This window comes from Plectropomus leopardus, chromosome 9, assembly GCF_026936395.1.
Source record: "Plectropomus leopardus strain MGB_pleo_1.0 chromosome 9, ASM2693639v1, whole genome shotgun sequence".
NCBI lineage: Eukaryota > Metazoa > Chordata > Actinopteri > Perciformes > Serranidae > Plectropomus > Plectropomus leopardus.
Window position 1 is genome coordinate 4,725,705 of NC_142184.1, and position 12,798 is coordinate 4,738,502.

General features: G+C 32.1%; 1 protein-coding gene across 1 annotated transcript; it reads right to left on the reverse strand.

The window, feature by feature from the left end:
- Positions 1 to 266: 266 nt before the first annotated feature.
- Positions 267 to 9,808, reverse strand: sarnp (SAP domain containing ribonucleoprotein). The gene is made up of 11 exons (XM_088081742.1): positions 9,659 to 9,808; positions 7,895 to 7,994; positions 7,610 to 7,653; positions 7,448 to 7,518; positions 6,060 to 6,111; positions 5,097 to 5,170; positions 4,132 to 4,169; positions 2,777 to 2,802; positions 2,618 to 2,686; positions 1,680 to 1,766; positions 267 to 1,512 (listed from the first exon to the last, which is right to left on the reverse strand). The coding sequence occupies exons 1-11, from the start codon at positions 9,689 to 9,691 to the stop codon at positions 1,471 to 1,473; spliced, it is 636 nt and encodes a 211-aa protein (XP_087937868.1). The 5' UTR covers positions 9,692 to 9,808; the 3' UTR covers positions 267 to 1,470.
- Positions 9,809 to 12,798: the final 2,990 nt, after the last annotated feature.

Sequence of the window (12,798 nt, forward strand, 5' to 3'; positions counted from 1 at the left end):
TATCTTTTGTTGTATTTTTCTGTAAAAAGTTAGTTTCGAGTTTTTCGTTGGTTTGTTTCTTCTTTTTTTTTTTTTTTTTTTTTTGCTCACCTCTCCTGACACATTTCTTATTTTTTATTCATCTGGATTTACTTGTGCAAGTAAATAATTAATAATTATGTCCACAAAGAAAAGTTTACGTTTTTATCATCAATTCTCTGGAAAATACCTATTTTCAGTTTTTCATAAGGAGAAAAAAACAAAACAAGATTCAAACGAAGCAGATATCAAAAAATTGAAAACAATTTATTTTAAATCACAAAATGTTATAAAATGGACAGATAACTGAAGCAGTGTACCAGTGAAATCCCAAAGAGAAAACACAAAACAATAACAGGCTCCTGATTAATCAAAAGTACAATTAAATACATCCAGGAAATTAAAAAAATAAGTGAGTTAAACAATTTAAATGGATTATTAGAAAAAGGTTTAACTGCATTACTTCCAATAAACAGAAATACATGACTTACAGTAAAAGTACCAAGTATGTGGTATTAAGACTTTACTTTTTTTAGTGAATGTGTTAAACATTTTCAATTTCTACAGACAAAAATCTCAAACTTTCCTTGTTGTTTGTGTGACAATGAGACATTTTTAACACCAGTTTGCTTTTAGTTCCTGCACACAGTTTACGTTTTGTTTCTATTCTTATTTCTATCCAAAAGCCTCACTGGTTTCTAATTTGCTCGTCTATATGCTTAGTCATAAATAACAGTCTATCTAAAGTAATGCACTCTCAAAAAGCACCAAAAAGCCCTTATCTAGATTTAATACAACTTAACAACGTGAAAAGATTTCGACCCTTCTCGCTTCCTGCAGCTGCTCCACAGTAAATGCATGCCTTGCTTCGACTTGCTCACATTTTCTATTTCATTTGGAAAATTTCAGATTGTTTAATGCGCTGATTTAATTTAGAATTTTCCAGATGGAGAACACATTATTCCCGTGAACAGCTGGGAGGGTTTCACTGTGAAGAAGCAGCTGCAGGAGCTGTTCGATTTATGGACTTCATTGCAGCTTTAAGAAATCAGTTAAACATGAAAAAATACGTTCAGGAAAGATGAGTGAAGCAAAACCTTCATGTTAAGACGGGTGCTAATGCTGCCCATTTTTTAAACACACATCTATTTCTGATATAAAAGTAAAGCAAAAACTGAGAAATTGATACTCTGGTAAATAATAAAGTGGTCTGATTTTAAATTGTTTTATCTACATTAATGTCCGACTCGAGTCTCAGAAAATAATTGAGAGCTTTTTTCTTTTTGTTTGTTTTCCAAACCATTTGAATGATCCAACTCACCCATTCGTCTTTGCATTTAATTACACTTTTGATTTACAGGAGTCTTCTAAAGGACATTTGTCGTCTTCGGGGAACTCTGTTGTGCAGTAATGAAAACGCTTTACAAAAAAACACAGCCTCTAAAACAGGAATCACATTTTTCCAAATCGTTCAGCACGCTTCAGTTTCTTTGCCTGTCGAAAGAAAAGAGAAAGAAAACAGCCACATTAGTTCACAATAACTCCTCTTTTATTTACTCTCATCTTTTTAAGTTTAACTCTCTGCACTGCGGTGAAATAATAACTAATCACTGTTGTCTAAAAGGTCAAACAAAATACAAATAAGGGACAAAAAAACCCACCTCGACATCGGCTGAAGCAACTGAAGCTGCGCCTGTCGAAATGCCGAACCGTTCCTTCCTCTTTTTCAGCTTTTCATCCTCTTCAAGCTGGAAAAAAACATGTTCAGTATAACTTTAATGCTGAATTTAAGACTCAAATGAACAAAAAAAAAAAATACAAAAGGAGAAAAAAAAACACCCTCCTAACTTAAAAAAAGCTTTACCCCGCTGTCAGTTTTTTCTTTAATATTTCTTGCTATTATCATATTATTACTACTTATCATTATCATTGTTATTTTCATCATTATTATTATTATATTATTTTATCATTTTATTTTATTTTTTAAATGTTTTTCCCCTTGCACACAAATGCAATCACATACATAAACATAGGTACCACATTTGACAAATCTTCTTAAATTTAACTGCTTTTGCGAGAGATTATTTTTAAAATGATGGTATTATTATTTTAACCTTTTTTTCTTTCCCCTTTTTTATTTGTTTGTTGCTGTTGTTTATGTCAAATTGTTTTTCTTTGTACATCTTTCTGTGATTTTCCCCAGCTTATTCAATGATTGCACTTGTGAATCCATCACTGTTTTACACTCTGAGTTTTTTCTTTTTGCACCAATATATATATATATATATGTATATATATATATATATATATATATATATATATATATATATATATATATGTATATATTTAAAAACACAGCCCGTTCCAACAGGGAAGCATGTGTATACTCTCACCAAACCAATTTAAAAACAAAACAAAAGAGTAATTTTAGCTCACTAAAAACAGGAGCTACAGGGCCACAGCTGCTTTGATCACTTAGTTTGTGTTTTTGTGTGACTTTGGTGAATCCAAACTAAAACTTTTCAACACCAAAGTCTCACAATAACACAAACAAAACAGCAGTTTGAGGCAGCGATACACCTGTTGAGTTTAAAGTCACCTTTTGTGAAACAGATGAAACGTTCATGCCAAATCTTTCTGCTCTCTTCTTCAGCTGTTCGACGTTCACCTTCATGAGACACAAAAATAAATGAATTAAAATAATTTTATTAACTGGAGGAATTTAAGAAATGTGTCGACTAAATGATGCAACACTTACAGGAGCTTTACTGTTCGCAACAGCACCTGTTTGGGAGACAGAAGAATAAATCTGTAAGGTGAGAATCAGCAGGCAGAAAACAGATAAACATTTGATTTGATGTGTTTCAAACATGGAACTTAAATATATATATATATATATATACACACACACACACATATATATATATAAATAGAGAGAGAGAGAGAGAGAGAGAGAGAGAGAGAAATGTCCAGAAAACAACATACAAAAATCATGTTAAAGAAAAAACAACATATTTCTAAAATCAATTTCAGAATTTTTGGAGGTCATGTATTGTTTCATTTTTTTAAAACTTTTCTTTTTTGATTATTTTCAAGTAATTTTCTTGTACCTTTTTTTTCTAATTTTCATATGAATTTTTTGACCAAGGGTTAATTAACAAATATGCAAACACCCACATACCCAAATCAAATATCTACAATTTTACATTATTATTTACAGAAAAAGAGGAAGATAAACTAAGAAAACACAGACAAATAAATAAACAGTGACTCCTGTTAAAAACTGGTGATTTTTAAACCCCGTCTTCATCCCTGTACTTCGTAAAAATCATGTTTTTATACATTATTTTAAACTGATTTATGGTTGAACGTTGTTTTAGCTACATTTTCCCCTTAAATTGTAACCCTCCTCTCGATCACTGAATAATTTTCTGCAGGTAGGTTATTTTTAGCCTTAAACATTAGTTGTGCCGTTCAAAATCTGCAGATTTGAAAAATTTTGACTGTAAGAACAACGAGTTTCTGTACATTAAAACCTAATAAAAAACTATTTGTCACAATGTTTTGACACTTAGTTGCCAAAACATTATGATACATGAACTTAAAGATTAGTGTTTGCTGATATTCTGGCATTTCTTTTTCTTGTTAAAAAACAAGTAAAGAAAGAAACAAACAGTAAACCTTTTATGATCTGTTATCCAGTATTTCGTATTTAAAATCAGACTTGTTGTGTGGTGAAAAATCCCAGACAACGACTGATATAATACTAGGAGGTAATAATTAAAAAAGAAATAAAAATAAAAAATATAATAAAATAACAAACACTCATGCATACATTTTGTGTTCTTTATATTCTATTTTCATTTTATATTTCAATATTGCTTCTATATTTTTTATCTTACTTCTTATTCTATGTAAAGTTACTATTTTTATTCGTCCTCTATGTTAATTGTTTTGCACCAAAACACAAATTCCTTATATGTGTCAATGTAGTTGACAATACAACCTGAAAAAAAACCATCAAACATTATCCTGGTTCACTGCACGTTCACTTTGGCTTCACTGAGAAAACAGAAAGTCAGTTTAGTGACAGAGCATCGGGCGGCAGCTGACCTGGAGTTGGACTGGAATCGCCGGTTGATTGACCAAACCTGAAGGAAAAGAGCAGAATTATTTCAACATGGCAGAGTGCATTTACGCAAAGTACGAATCCACATTTCGGGTATTATTTTTTTATATCATTTTCATTTTTAAATAACAAAAAAAAGCAGTGATGCACGATGATGATTATTTCTACCGATACTATAATTTCCAGCTTCTCGTGGCCGATAAGATGCCGATAACCAACAATGTCTTTTTGTTTGTTTTTCATGACCTGAGGGTAAGAAAGGCTGAGATGTGGTGAGTACAGATGAATTTAATTTGTGCATTTTTCATTTTTAAGAGCAAATCAATTTCATTTATATATTTATTTCCCCTCTTATCTTCTTATAATTCGCACATCCCTAAAAAAAGTAAATAAACATTGCCATTTTGGCACAGTTTTAGTTTTTCTTAAGAGACTAACTTTCATTTAATCACCCCAAAAAACACAAACTTTCTAGTAAAGAAACACAAAGTGCATCCCATCCCACTTAAATTGAACAAGTTAGGCTACTTTTTGATTAGCCATAATGTGTCATTATGACGAACGCCGGTTCAGTCGGTTTGCATTAAATCAAATCCCGTTAAAGCTTCGTCACTGGAACGAACCTGCAAAACCGGAAATCGACCAAACTCTTCTGCACAGAAAAACTGAGCTGCAGTAAAAGTAAGTAAGTAGTGATGGACCTTTACATCAGACTGAGTTTGAGTTTTACTTCTCACCTTTTCTAATTTTTAAAAAAAATCCAAATGAGGGTGTCTGTGTTGTTTTGGCCCATCTGACTTTTTTAGTGATGTTACTGCATCCCCAAATCTCAGGAGTAAACTGTTATCATTACTCAGAGGAATGATGGCAAATACTACAAAAATAAAATGGTAATAATACACTGGAAGTACCCTAACAGAGTCAGAGGAGCGTGCTGCTGAAGTCTTACCTTGCTGCACGAATGGCCTTTTTGCTTTCAGCTGATGCGGGAAGGTTGAAACGTTCAGCTCTCTTCTGTAGTCTCTGCTCGACAAAACGGAGAGAAGAGGAGAGGAGAGGAGAGGAGAGGAGAGGAGAGGAGAGGAGAAGAGAAGAGAAGAGAAGAGAAGAGAAGAGAAGAGAGGAGAGGACAGGAGAGGAGAGGAGAAGAGAGAAGAGAGGAGAGGACAGGAGAGGAGAGGAGAAGAGAAGAGAGGAGAGGAGAGGAGAAGACTTTATTTATATTCACATATCCCGCATGTACATCTAGGTTTTTTTTGAGACTTTGAAATTAAAGTTGGAATATTATCAGAAAAAAAACTCATAATATTACCAGATTAATATCATAATTTTTTGGGATTAAATCCTAATATAACAAGAATAAAGTCGTAATATTGTATTACAGAAATAAATATATTGCCAGTAAACTATAAAACAGGCAGCCTCCTTGGAAACCGGGACAATGGTTGCCAAGGAGACTGCCTGTACTCTCGTCTGTTGTATAGTTTACTGGCAATATGTTTATTTCTGTAATATAATATCCTCTTTTTGTAAAAATGTGACTTTAATCTTGTAAAATTACAAATTTATTCTTGTAATATTATGACTTTTTTTAATCATAAAATTACAATTTTTTTCTCATGATATTAGTACTTTTTTCCCCTCAAAATACTATGACTTTTTTCTCATAATATTACAGCTTTATTCTCGTAATATTATGACTTTATTCTCATAAAATTACAAGTTTATTCTCATAATATTACTACTTAAAAAAAAAACACTCTTCATGACTTTATTGTCGAAACCTAACTTTTTTTCTTTAACATGACCCTAATCCTTTGTCATACATGTGACATTAAATTCTTTACTAAAATATGCAGATTGAGGACTTCCAATCGAATTATTGGTGCATGCAAACATGTCTCTTACGTACTTCACTGGCAGATGATGGAGGAGCTATTTTCACCACCTTCTTCTCAGCAGCTCTGAAAGAAAAAAACGTGTAAACAGGAGTGAAGCCCAAAGATCGATTAGTGGGGAGGAACAATAATATCCGTCATGTGAAGCTAAATTGGCAAAATGCAAACTTATTAGGACAGAGCTATGTGGCTGAAATTTATGAAATTGGAAAATGGAAATTCAAACCTAAGTTCAAGATATTTGATTTGATTTGGAAATTTATTTCAAACACGTAAAGAAAAGGGGAAAAAAAGAGAAAAGATGATACAAACAAGCTAAAAAACAGAAAAAAGTCACATTTACAGACAAAGGAAAACATAAAGAAAGACACTTGATGACTGCACCTTAAGCCTGGAATTTGTTGCAGAATGACTCGAGACTGAGGAAGCTGGTGTCGTTCAACGTTTTTAAATCGAAAATCAAAGACTTGGAGGCAGATGCTGTAGGACGTCGATGTTTTTAGCCGGCCTGGTTGGACACTGACTCAGAAAGTTCTCTTTTGACTCACAGAAAAATCTCTTTTAATGCAGATTTTAGTGTTTGTGAATTGTATTTTTTTGTCTCCCTTTGTGTCTACGTCTGAAACTTTGTGTTTTCACTGCTGACTGTCCCGCGTCCCTTAAAAAAAAAGAGATTCTTAATCTCAGTGGGACCAGCAAAGTAAAGTTTAAATAAATAATAATGTCTTGTATTACATTTTCAAAAAGGAGTTAGACGAAGTACAAAAACCTCCACGCTGTTGCTTAAAGAGTACTAATTTATAAATGTAACTACCCAAAATAAAAGGAATAATGCAACATTTTCTGAAGATGGTCTATTTCATTTCTTGCAATCATCTTTAGTTGCAGAAAAGCTCGTTGCTCCACATTCCCCCAAATCAGAACTGAACTAGGAAAAATGTCATTCTCTCACAGTGCACCTTATCCATAAAATAATCTGCAAAAGAACTTAAACTTGGAAACTCTTCCACTGTTATATCTGTCCAAATGCCTTATTTCAGATCTTATTTTAATTGAGCATAAATGTTTTTAATTAAACTTCTACACCATAACATATTTGTTATCCAGTATTTTTATTTTTAGCTATTTACATTGCTATTATTGTTTGTTGCTTTGTATGACTTTATTTCTATTCCAACTGTTATTTGTTTGATTGTTTTTAATGTTTTTGTTTGTGCTCTGCATCACTGAAATTGATTTCCCGAGTCTGAAATAAAGTTTTGAATGAATGAGATAGTTGGATTATTTTAGCATAAAGACCAGAAACAGGGGAAACTCTCTAGTTGGCTGGCGGCTCTAAAGCTCAAGAATTCACACATCATATTCTGACTGTTTGTTGTGGACAAAATAAGATTAAACTTACGTCTGAGACTCATCGGGTGCAGAATCCTTTGCGTCTTTTACATTGTTGGCACCTTCAACTTTTGTGAAGTCCTAAAAGTGAAATTTAAACATTTATTTAAACTTCACAAACTGATCTAATACCGTCTGAAAGGGAAAAATGAAAAATAAACAGTCACGTTACCTCTGTGTCCTCTGCCAACACATCATCGACGTCCACATCTTCCTCTGTTTTTGTTATGTAGATTACAGGAAAAAGACATTTCCAAGCAGCAGAGAACAGAAAAACAATAAGAAATTAATTTAAAGATGCTCAGTCTGATTATGCATCAACAGCTAAAAAAATCACAACTTACGTGGAAACAATTGATATTTCTAGTGTGACCACGACAAAAATGATTCATTTTGGATTACAACCAATTCCCCCACATCTGTACAGCATGTCTGAATGTGGAGGATGCGGCCTCACCGTGCTCCTCCAGGTAGGCTTGCAGTCGGGCGATGAGTTCTCCTTTGTTTCCCTTGGTTTCCAAACCTCGGGCCTCGCACTCCTGCCTCAGCTCAGCAAGCTACAGCAGCAACAGAAACAGGAATGGTGGTTTTAATACAACACGATCTCAAGTTCTTTATTGTCATATGCACAACAATTGCGATGAGCAGTCATGAAAATCTGAGTATATGTGTATATGCATCATGAAAAGCTAAAAATAGACAGTGAGATCTGTTGAGAAACAGGCACGTTTGTGGGGAGCAAAGCTGCTTTTCGATGCTGTAATGCTGTTAACGCTACACACCAAGACAGTCCCACACAAAAACATGTTTTCACAGGCTGCCAGTATGGTGAAAGTGTTAAAATCAGTCACACAGGACCAGAAACAATACTTGTATTGTATATGTATTATTCTGTGATACCAAACATCAATAAATTATTTATCTCACAATTTAAATATGCTCACTGTTCTTTAGTATGTTAGAACAATCAATATTAATATTAAGCATTACTGAAAGCACTGTATATACTCTGTGTATGTGTGTGTGTGTGTGTGTGCATCAATAAATTGATTTCTTTTTAAAACTAGCATAAATATTATAAAACGGACATAAAAAACTATTTACAAAATGGCAATAAAACCACAAAAACTGTCAATTCTCATAAAAGTTCTGAAAACGCCAAAGACAACAAATGATACACACACACACACACACACACACACACACACACATATATATATTAGGGTCTTAGAGGGATGTCGTATGCTGTAAAGCGCTAAGAGGCAAATTGTAATTTGTGAAAATGAGCTTTATAAATAAAATGGACTGACTATATGTATATGTAATTTATTTTTTACATGTAAAAAACAAAGTAGATGCAATGCATACAGGTATTAGAATTAAAAATTAAAACAGGAAGTGTAGGATTACTGGGCTTGGAGCAACACAAAACAACAATACAACATAAAACAACAAACACAATTCAATACAGGAAAAGCCGACGTGAATGTGGAGACCAAAATAAAAGAAACAAAGAACATAAAACAGTGACTGTGCTATTTATATAGAGCAACATGTTGCATTAATCCTCTTTTATTTATTGCACCATTTCACTACTGCAATACTGTTTATTTATATTTATTTATTTATTTAACTGTTATTGTTTCCTTATTTTAGCTGTGTATTCATTTCGACGCCTAATATACAAGTATACGTACACATACACATACTCATACGTGTACATTAGAGGTAATTTTGTTAAATAACTGGTGTATTTGCGTGCTTTTGTTTGGCGAACATGAATTATGTGACCGACGGAGGTCAAACACACCCGGTTACCGATGTCGCTGTTTTAATGAGAACCGGGACAGAGAAGGCGGGACACTTTATATCTAACTACAGGAGCTGAGTTCACTATTTAAATTAATCATCACACTTTTATGTGTTAATTTAAAGTCATTCTCGGCTGTTTATTAGCCTTCTCGCGGTGTATTTCGGTGTCTCGGTGCGGTTTGCTCTGTTAGCTCCGCAGCTGAATGAACAACGTGAACACACGCCGGCTGTTAGCTTCACGGCCGCCGGCTGTTAGCTTCACGGCCGGCGGACTCGTTTTATCGCTCAAAGCTCTCAGTTATCCGCGTCCTCAAGCTCCGGCGTTACAACTAACAACTTCTACAACATCGTGTTTGTTAATTACGGTAGCTAATGTTTTTAATTATCACATATTAATGGATTTACCAACCTTGAGTTTCTGCAGCTCTATCACTTCGGCCATCTTTCTCTGTTGATGTATCACTTCCTCCAATCACACAGGAGCTGCTCCGCTTCTCAGCTCCGCTCTGAGGCTCACAGCGCCGCCTGCTGGACGGAATCAGGAACTGCAGGCGGCAGCATGAACTGCAGTCTGTGACCATTTACTGTATACGTATATATATATATATATATATATATATATATATATATATATATATATATATATATATATATATAAACCTTAGAAACATATTTAAACAAAACATATAACTGCATTAATATACATTATTTGTCTATGTACTTAAGAACTGATTTAAGGGAGTTGTAAGCTACCTTTTTTTTTTTTTTTTTTTGAGTATTTTCTTCTCATGTACTTCTACTCTACTACATCTCAGAGGGAAATATTGTAATTTTTACTTTATTTATCCAATTGCTTTATTTAATTAACAAATTCACATTTTTGCATAAAAAACAATAACGGAGTTGATCAAATATGACGGTTTTTTATAATTATACATGTATAGCTGAAAAATAATTAGCTGAATAGTCAGTAACCATTTGACAGTTGGTAGTTTGTTTATTTTTCAAAAATTACAAATAATTTTGAGTTTTAGTGTATTAATTTTTGGGGTATTACTATTAATATTGAATAAATAGTTATTAATAGTAAATAGTAAATTATTTAATAGTAATTATATATTACTAAATATTAATTGTCAAAAAGTAATTAAAATTAATTAATAATTGATTGAGTTTTATATAATTGCTTTATTATAATTTAAATTATACATTTATATAATTAATAATTACATTTATTATAAGATATTATAATTCCTAATAATTTATTAATAGTAAATCAATAATTATTTATCTCTATTTGGGGTATCTTGGGGGTTACTACTATTACTTTTTGGATATTGCTTACCTAATTTTGAGATTTTGGGATGGTTTTTTTCTATTTTTTTTTTTAGTATTTTTTGTGTGTATTATTTTTTTTATATGAAATCATTTTGAGGTTTGAGTTTTATTCATTTATTTATTTTTATTTTTTATTTTTTATAATATTTATATATTATACAAATATATTATATATTTGATTATACTTACTTTCATTCACTAAAATACATTTTTTAACGGGGTGTGCGGTGGATCAGTGGACAGGGTGGGCACCCCATGTACAAAGGCAATGTCCTTGTCACAGTGGCCACAGGTTCATTTCCAGCTTTTGGCCCTTTGCTGCATGTCGTCCTGTCAAATAAAGGCAAAATGTCAAAAAGAAATAATGATAAAAAAAATCAATGAAGGGCTTTTACTTATAAGAGTATTTTTACAGCATGGTATTAGTACTTTTACTTTAGTAAATGATCTTAATACTACTGACCATAACTGAGACTTAAGATGTGTTACAGTGTGCTTTCATTCATATAATCTCTCTGCACATACATGTGGAGGTCTGAGGGGAGTTAAAGGGTTCATGATGAAACAGGTCTGAACAGGATTTTCAGTGAATGCTGACATTGTTTTAAAAAAGAGCTTTAAACAGTGTCACAGTTTGGCACATATGATATGGAGACAAAAAATCTTTCAACAAAGTCACTTTATAGTTCTCGAGGGGTGGAAGGACAAAGCCGGATGAATTTAGGGAGTCACAAGTGCTTCAATAATCCTCATTAACGCTGCATTCCTCCTTTTTTTCTCTCCACGCACAGCTTCTCTCAGCAGACTGCGTGACCTATTGTTCCAAAAACACAGAAATAAACAACTTCTAAACTTTAACATTATATATTTTTTTTTATCACAGCATCATATTTAAGCATATCAGCTTATATTACTTATATAAATATACTTTTTTTAGATTATTTTCATGAGGGAAAATTGATCAGCAGCAACCTGAATTTCAGAGTAAATCCGCACATAATTAGGAACAATTAGACAGGGAACCCAAAATAGGTCAGCTGATTTCAGCAGAGATTTAGGTGACCATTCATATTGTATTTGAAAGCACGTGTTATGTGGAATAGTCACCTAAGACCCCAAAAATGTCATGACACTGTAACCTCATGATTTAATTATGATCCGTGTTGAATTGAGCTTGAAACAGCCTCTCTCTATATATCTATCTAACTATCTATGTGTGTGTGTGTGTGTAATTAGCATTGTCTTTTTAATAGTTTTTTAAAAATTGTTTTAACAATTGTTTTTTAATTGTTATATTTTCTATTTAATTCTTATATATATATACATACACACACACAATAAAAACATTATTTTTAATTTAAACATTATAATTAATAACAATAAATAGAATTACTTTATAAACATATATATAGCCCATGTATAATGTATAATATAAGCCCTTGTATAATATAATACCAATCCTGTTATTCCTAATATATTATTCAATATATCAATATTATTCCTAATATTCCTTATATTGTATAATTGAGTAAAATATACCTATATATTCTGAATAAATATGTTATATTGTCATTTTTTTATTTTAATGTAGTTTTTTTTGTTTTTACCCAAATATAGAATATAAAATTCAGCCTGAGAAAAAAGTAAGTTTTTTTTTTTTTTTTTTTAATATTTTCTTTATTGCTTATAAAACACAACTCATCTTTGCAAAAATACTTTTTGCAAAATTCCTGCACAGAAAAAAATATCACAGCAAAAAATAAGCTGATTTCGTAGAACAATTGCCCCGGTGTTGTATTAATTATTATATCATGTTAATACTGTTATAAGCAGTTTTAATGTTTGTTTTTGTTTAAGCTAATTTCAACTACATCTTATACACCGTTGGATTATTTAATCTGCAACAATACAGCATATTTTATGAGCTTCTCATTTATTTTGCATGTAAATAAATCTGCAAAGAAACTTCAGCTCTGAAAAAAATAAAGTGGAGTAAAAGTAAAAGTAATGATTTCCTCTCTGAAACATGGTGGCAATGAAGTATAAAGTGGCACTAAATGAAAATATTAAGAAAAATTTAAGAAATTAAAAATTAAGTGCTTAAATAAATGCATTGCTGATTATATTTACTGAGCATGGCTTCATGTTTGCATGATGTTTATTTAACGTTATTTCTTTTGTTCAGCTGATGCACACTCGAGCGTGTCTCGT